Source organism: Rosa chinensis, chromosome 1 (assembly GCF_002994745.2).
Source record: "Rosa chinensis cultivar Old Blush chromosome 1, RchiOBHm-V2, whole genome shotgun sequence".
Taxonomy (NCBI): domain Eukaryota; kingdom Viridiplantae; phylum Streptophyta; class Magnoliopsida; order Rosales; family Rosaceae; genus Rosa; species Rosa chinensis.
This window is the reverse complement of record NC_037088.1, coordinates 40,653,313-40,661,431: the sequence shown is the minus strand read 5'-3', so window position 1 is coordinate 40,661,431 and position 8,119 is coordinate 40,653,313. Positions and strand designations below refer to the sequence as shown.

At 40.4% G+C, this 8,119-nt stretch overlaps 1 protein-coding gene across 1 annotated transcript; it reads left to right on the top strand.

Annotated features, from left to right (window-relative positions):
- Window positions 1-2,502: 2,502 nt before the first annotated feature.
- On the top strand, window positions 2,503-4,793 carry LOC112171057 (phospholipase A(1) DAD1, chloroplastic). The gene has a single exon (XM_024308320.2). The coding sequence runs from the start codon at window positions 2,560-2,562 to the stop codon at window positions 4,027-4,029; it is 1,470 nt and encodes a 489-aa protein (XP_024164088.2). The 5' UTR covers window positions 2,503-2,559; the 3' UTR covers window positions 4,030-4,793.
- The last annotated feature ends 3,326 nt before the right edge of the window (window positions 4,794-8,119 follow it).

The following is an 8,119-nucleotide window of genomic DNA, read 5'->3' as shown; positions in this document are numbered from 1 at the left end:
TTAGATTAATCAAGTTCGGTAGGATCACTTAACCTAAAAGAGCTAAAAAAGAGGTATGACATTAAGCGTACATATTATGGCTTAAAAAACATACCAAATAGTCATGGTTCCATTAGACTTAATTGGATTTCAAATCCATTGCCTTTCATCTGTGAAATTTAAGGGCACATAGCATATGCGTACTATGGACATATGGCTTATCATGGTCAAGTTTTATAAGTACGATTAACTAATCCTGTTCACCTGGTCATCAAGGTAATTTTTATGGATGAATTCTGTGATCAACTATCATTAAGATAATCCATAGCCGATTAGGTGGTCTAGTAGATCTAGTATCTCTCAACTAGGCGATACGGATTTAGAACTTAACTGTGAGGTTTAACTTGATGCTTCTATGGAGGACTAACAGAGTTGGAGGGCTTCTTGGGTCCCTTTCGTGTTTTGCCCTAATCTAGTGTGCTCAGCAGGTGATACGGAGTACCATTTGAGTATTCATGGCGTTGGTGTCAGCCTTACAAGAAGCCATGATCAGACATCTTTGCAGAAAACTACATTATGTCTTTGAAGTGCTCTCCTCGGTATGAGTTAAACAATTTCGATCATACACATCTTATTATTCCAGCTACGTGAAGACGTTTGCGGATATAGATCACAGGCCTTGAGTTGTTTTGAGATATGTAATTTATTTTTTGTCTCTTGTACTGTGACCTTAATCAAATATGAAACTATTTAGGTGTAGTGGCTCCCATCTGTCGTGTCCAAAATAATAGTTAATCATGTCTAATCTTACTGATTTATGAGTTTGTTTCTTTCAAGATTTCATAGTTTGACTCTTTTTCTTATTACCCTAATTTTTTCTATTTAATTGACATTGCAATTAATTCAGTGTCCTATGTTTTCTATCATTATAGCGGACAAAAAGCAGCAACAAATCCCTAAGCTGTGTACTTAAACTACTTATCCTTAATCCTGTCGGGATTAAGTTCATTAACCACCTTAAGAAGGGAATTGGAGAAATACGTTAAAGACAAATGTGACTGCTACCCGAAACAGAAACACCAAAAAGGAAAACACAATGGCGGTTAAATCGTACACAAAAATAGTTAAGATGAAAAGAAGGAGAAAGAACTTATAGACATATTTTTTATTCTTTTTGGGTAAAAGCAAACTTGTAGAGTTTAGGCGTATTTGTATTGAGGCATGCATATATTGAAGCACTGAAATGCGCACATGCTTGCAATTGAAGCATGAGTTTTATTTCTTTTCCGAGGAATTGAAGCATGAGTTTCGCATTAAAGTTGTACAATTAACTGGCTCATGTTGTTTTTGATTTCTTAGGTTAAATTTGCTTCAATTCCAGTATAGTGCTTGGTTTGATACAACAAAACTCCAGTGCCTGGAGTGAAATGTTTATGTCCTTTAACCGCCAAACCAAGCGGAGCGATCGAATCGGGTCGGGCCAGTTGAGCTGAACTTCATACTCACTAGCTAGCTCGTCTTCGATTCACCAGAATATATAGCTAGGGGTCTTTAACTTCTTATAATTGAGAGAGGAGGTCCAAGTCTGACCCACCTTTCCATTTCTCCTCAATCATCATCGAACCGTCCATCTCTTTGCTGTTGCTATGCCTCACAGAGTCACAGCCTCTGTTTTCCCAGTAACTAACTCTCTTAACTAGGCTCATACCAGAAAATAATAAAATGTTCTCGAGTGCGAATTTTCTTTTTTAGACAACATATGTGATAACAGAACTCATGTTTCCATCGAAATGACGTGCAGCCGTTAATCACAATAGAATAAACCTTTCGGGTAAATGATTAGCAATTCAAAGAAAAAAATTTGGTATGCTTACAGTGGTGTTAGATTACGATCAACAAATAAACTGGAATTAAATAATGAATAGAGTTGTACACGGATATTTGCAGATCTTGGAACATGTGGTATTTAATAGTATTTATTTATTTATTTTTAAACTTTCCATCTATAACTTAGCTTAGTTGTTTATACTTAAGATAAATAAAAATAAAGTCCTCAATAAAGTGTGAGAAATAAATCGAAATAAAAATTTTGTTATAATTTTTACCTACTTGTAGATATGAGACTATGAGTAAGGCTCTAGTACACACATGTTTTTCATACATATTTACATCATAAATTTTTAAAGCGGAAAATGAAATAAAATTTTGTGTGAAAGTAAATATAATTTTTTTTATTGGAAAATATAAAATTATTTTGAACGTAAGACATATATAGATGTAATTTTAGAATTACCCAGTATTTACATGCTTATGGTCCAGCCCATCTCTAATTATTACCTTTTCTTTTGGTAGATAAGTAGTCTACCTCTCTCTTTTCCACTTTAATCGTACTCTCCCTCTCTCTAGCTTCTCCTTGTGTACAGGTGTGAAACACTTTTCATCTTCAATTTTTCTCTCTTTTTTTTTTTCCTCATATCAAATCAAACCGGTTGAGTTTCCATGTTCTCTCTCTGGGTCATCCTGTATCTCTCTCCCCTGTACACTTTTTGCAATTATAAAAGCCCCTCCAATCCCTTCTAAATGCAGCAGCTGCAAATTAATCATCAATTTTATTTCTCTCTTTTCAGTGAGAGGGTCTCTGTGTCCTTTCCCTCCCTCTCTTTCCCAAAAGTGAGAATGAAGCTCTCCATGATCAAACCCATAAGTGCTACTCCCTGCACACAGCTCTCTACTCCGAAGCTCAAGTCAATGATCAGCTGCTGCACCCTCACTCAATCACCAGTAAAGCCCACCCAGCAAATCAAGTTCACTGATAACTTCCCCAGGTGGGAACAATTGCTCAACCCAGTCCCAGTTGATCTCAATTCCCCAATGAGTGCCTCCACCTCCACCTCCACCTCCACTACTATAAGACCAACTATTCGGTCGGTCCGAAAGAATTGGATGGAGTACCAAGGAGTCAAGAACTGGGAAGGACTGCTCGACCCACTGGACGGAAATCTGCGCCGGGAAATTATCCGGTACGGCAATTTCGTCGACACAGCCTACAAGGCATTTGACTTTGACCCGGATTCACCTACATACGCAACCTGCAAGTATCCCAAAAGTACGGTTTTTGACAACTCCGGACTTCCGGGGACAGGTTACCGGATCACCAAGAATCTACGTGCCACGTCGGGCATTAACCTGCCACGCTGGATCGAAAGGGCACCGAGCTGGGTTGGCACTCAATCCAGCTGGATTGGATACGTGGCGGTGTGTAAAGACAAAGACGAAATCGCCAGACTTGGACGACGCGATGTTGTCATTGCCTTAAGAGGCACCGCCACATGTTTGGAGTGGCTCGAAAATCTGCGAGTCACTCTAACTCATCTCCCGTGTGGGTCTAAAGCTGCTCACACAGGAGGAGCTGAGGGGTCCGAACCAATGGTCGAGAGTGGGTTTTTGAGCCTTTACACTTCGGGAACCGACCTAGTCCCAAGCTTGCAACAAATGATACGTGAAGAGATTGGGAGGTTGCTTCAAACCTACGGCGACGAGCCGCTGAGCCTAACCATCACCGGCCACAGCCTCGGCGCCGCGCTCGCAACTCTGGCGGCGTACGACATCAAATCCACATTCAACCGCGCACCACTCGCCACGGTCATATCCTTTGGCGGTCCAAGAGTTGGCAACCGTAGCTTCCGCCACAATCTCGAGAAAAAAGGCGCCAAAGTCTTACGCATTGTGAACGAGGAAGATTTGATTACCAAAGTGCCGGGCTTCGTGGTCGACGACAACCGAGCCCGGAACGTTGCGGGGAGTCCCCTCGTCCGTATGGCTGCTGAATTCCAGAATTGGATTCAGAAGCGGGTCGAGGAGACACAGTGGGTTTATTCCGAGGTGGGGAAAGAGCTCAGACTCAGTAGCAAGAACTCGCCGGACCTGAGCGCTATGAACATGTCAACATGTCACGATCTGGGAACTTACCTCCACCTCGTGGAAAACTTCGTCAGCGAAAAGTGCCCTTGCAAATCCACCGCAAAGAAGTTGTTGAGTAGAGTACACTAAACCACCTCAGAACTGACAATTGTACATACAACTGTGTTTCCCGCCAAATCCGGAGATGCGGCGTGGGCATGGTCATTCTAATCTGTAATTAAAATCGAGAGAAACTAATTACTAAAAAGCTCTCAGTGACTGTTCTACCCTTAGATAAGACTTCATTGACTCCACTGTTACATACGGATACAATAGTAAAAAGAAGTTTTCCCGGATTTTCTTTTCCTTCCATTTTTTTCTCGGTTTTTGTTTTTGTTTGTTTTGTTTTTGGGGTCCTTCCAAGCTCTACAGTACAACCGCACTACCGTGCTCTGCAGGAGGTAGCAGTGGTTTCATTTTATAAGTAGACCCACCGGCCACGATTGCTCCGCCTGACGTAACCCTAAAAAGGCAAAGATTGTTGTTTCTTGACGAAGGTGATCACGTGCGTTGGAGTGGAAAGACTTATACGCCCTCCGTACCGGCCATATATTTACGCGGTGTCTTTGACTGCACCGACCCGTACCCGGGGGCATCGTATTTGTTGCTGACGTGGTGAAGCTTTAGCCCGCGGCCCCGTGCCGTCCATACCAAACATTTTCAGTCGGTTTATTGCGAAATGACCAGAGTACCCGCCCCCTCTGCGGGCAAGCGCCGTTTTTTTGATGACATGCTTTAAACGCACAAGGAAAACATAGAGGTAATAACCGCGGTTGAGGATGGGCGGGTGGAGAAGAACAGCAACCCATCACTAAGAAACTGGAGGTAAGATTAGTACTTGTCTAATTGTGATGTTTTGCGTTCTTTGAATCTGTATGTTAGTAAATTTGAGAACGTTTTCATTATGAGAAGAAAAAAAATGATTCATAGGTTCCTTTCCTTCGACATGTAGTGAAATCAGCTCCGACCAAGAAAACCCACTAAAGACCAGCACAAACCCAAATATTAGGATCAACAACAACATATTGTAAACCAGACACGTCTTGGAAACAGTTACCAATTAGTAAGTTGGATATAAATATATATCACGAGTTTGAGATAACATAAAAGGCCATTACTAATGATACATGAACTAACCAAGGGCGATGATCAATGACCAATGTGTGTTTATAATACGAAGAATTGGTGGATAGATCGAAAACCACCTGGAGTAACTGGTCCTCTTATAAACCCTTCATAATAACAAGCCAGTTTTTGAATTTTCGTACCTATGGTACTGGAAATTATTACAATGTACCTAATTATATATGGTCAAAAGGACCATATGTACTATCTTTTTTTTTTTTTTTTGAAAGGACCATATGTACTATGTTAGAGCATGTCCACTGGTTTAAACTTGACTGGGCATAATCAAGAAAAACATGACTACATGACCTTGAGATGGATTTTGGTCCTTCCACCGTTGGTTTTTTGATTGGGCAAAACTCACCCTTTCTTGACTACAGCCAAGAAAATAGTCATCCCCATGACTATTTCCATGACCGGCCAAACCCAGATGCCAGCTAGGCCCAGGCCATATCGTGGCTGACGTGAGGGACGAGGTGACGTGAGGGACGAGGGACGAGGGACGAGGGACGAGGGACGAGGTGATGCTCCGCCTGGGTTGCTTCGATCTCAGCCTGGGGGAAGCTTCTGGGCGGTTTGACGCCACAGAGCGGCAGGACGAGGTGAGGCGACCTCGGGGGGGCCGGGTCCTTGGCCGGAGGACGCCGGAGGACGGAGAAAAATCCGGGTCGGGTCGGACGAAAAACAACGGGTCTGGTGCAGCTGCGAGAGAGAGAACCGGAGGGGGGGGGAAATGAAAAAATGAAAAAAATTCGTCCTTTGAAACAAAATATAATTTTTTTTTTTTTTGCTATTTATAGAAAATTTTCAGATTTCAAAAATTCATAATAAATTCATACGAACTCTGAATATTGCGTTCCATGTATGCACGAGATCGTATCGACGATCTTTATAACTTTCATGAAGGAAGTTTTCCCAAATTATGTATGTGTAAAAAGTCGATTTTCGAGGGCCCCCTAAAATTATATAATAATGAACAGTGTTGACCGGGTAAGAAAAACAATGGGTGTAAACCCATGCCCAGTGGCAGTGAATAGTAACTTGACTGGTCGAATTCTTGACTTCTCGACTATGCCTTTTCTTGACTACGGGTGCACTTGCTCTTAGAAGTAGCTAACAAAAAAGAAGAAGTAGCTAATGAAGAGAACGAGCTAGCTAGTGTTTCATGCATGCACCTAGCTAGGACTCTACGAGGACTGATCCATCCACTTTTAGAGGACTCTCCCACGCATGACTTGCACATTTTTAAAATGAAAAAAAAACTAATAAACAGTAGTCGCAAACATTTTTTGTGCTATTATTTTTTCCGATCAAAGACTTCAGAGTACGTACAACGCACCAGTACTTTGTGGGTAGAAAATCCTAATACGTACACACATATATCAGTGGATCTGCATGAAAGTGGTGGCAAACGTGGCAGGGCCGGGGATAGTACCCTGAATCCCAACATGACCAAAACAGAGGGAATTTGAAGTCTTTTTCAATGAAACGAAAAACGGAAAGTGGTACACTGAGTAGCCAACCACGCTGTTATAACAGTGACACCGAGAGAATGGGAGAGATATAGTATTGGTCGTTTGAGATTTCTGACTGCGACGAGTGACGGTGGTCTGTGTAAAGCGTGGGTGTAATTTGATTGATCTCTAAACAGTCGGTGGTCCTCTAAACGCATTGATCTTTGTCCACAATATTCTGGTATATTATTCTCTGATAAAATAATTCTCTTATTTTTCTTTCTAGTTAAAGAAACTAATACAAAGTTATAAATTTTTCTTTTCAATGCTGGGATTATAAATTAGTTAATGTAGAAGCATTGATATAAACTCATTTTAAATAACTTATCAAATTAATTTGTTTACCCTAAACTTATAAAAGAATCCGATTAAAGAGTAGAGTCAGTATAGCTGAGAATAAGATAGTATTACTCTTAACATGGTAAGCTAAACTGAAATTCTAAGCAAGCTCTATGCCCCAAAATAATGTATTCTCAACTCTTAACCCTAAATTTCCCACATCACAGTTAGTCAGTGGAATAAGGCTTTCCATTTTCATAAGTCAACCATATCCAATGGTGTTGTTCCATCTGTGCGGACGCGGTTCCATTTGCATCCAGGGCAAATTGCGGCTTGAATCAGAGTCAATTGTTTCTCCAGTCTTCATAATCTCTCTTTCGCTCTACCAAACTTTGTTTGAACTTTAAAGTTGGAATGCCTCTGAAACAATCAAAAGAAAATCTAGTTCCAGATAAACTGTATAAGAATATATGAAAATCAAGATCTTCTGATGAGAGTGATGGCCTCCATAGAAACAGGCGTTCATACATACAACAGTTAAATTTTACCTAACTGTCGTCGTCTCATAAATGAAGTAGAGCTAACTAAGCTTAGATGTGATAATCATCGATCTCGATCAGTCTTCATTTTCGAAGAAGACGCATCATTAATTGTGCCAAATGGTTCCTGTCTTTTTTCTTTAGGTCTTCGTCGGAATCGTCGCTATTCTCACTCGTGAAAGCACAAGATGATGATGGAGGACAAAATGGGGCTGATTTAGTTAGGAAAAGAAAAAAAACAAATAAAGAAGCCGCCTAGAATCAAAAAAAGTAATTGGAAAATTGAATTTACGTTTAGTGAGAGGAAGATGTGATTTTGGACTCTTCAGGTGTGAATAAGATTGAAGCAACTTTTTGTCAAAATGTGTGTTTAGTGAGATGCATGATATTTTATTTTGAATGGGAATAACGAGAGCTACAAAACTCACTTTAGTGTGTTTAGGCCAAAAGATATCTTTTTCATATCCAATTCGGAATTTAATATTTTTGAGTAAGTTTTATGTTCTTTTTATTTTTAGGATTTTTGTTTCCTTTTTAATTTGATTTTAAGATTCTCCATCGGATTGCCATTAGGACTTGGATGCCTAAAACGAGTAATTTATTATATTTTTAAATCAGAGACTTTTCTTTATTTCACGTGACCGTCATTGCATCAAGCAAGGAGGCGTTTTACGTCTCGCAAGGTGATCGAGGAGTAAGCCTTTCAAGCATGAAATAATTGTT

Coding starts and splice junctions, on each gene's coding strand:
- LOC112171057 (XM_024308320.2), top strand. CDS start 2,560: ATGCAGCAGCTGCAAATTAATCATCAATTTTATTTCTCTCTTTTCAGT.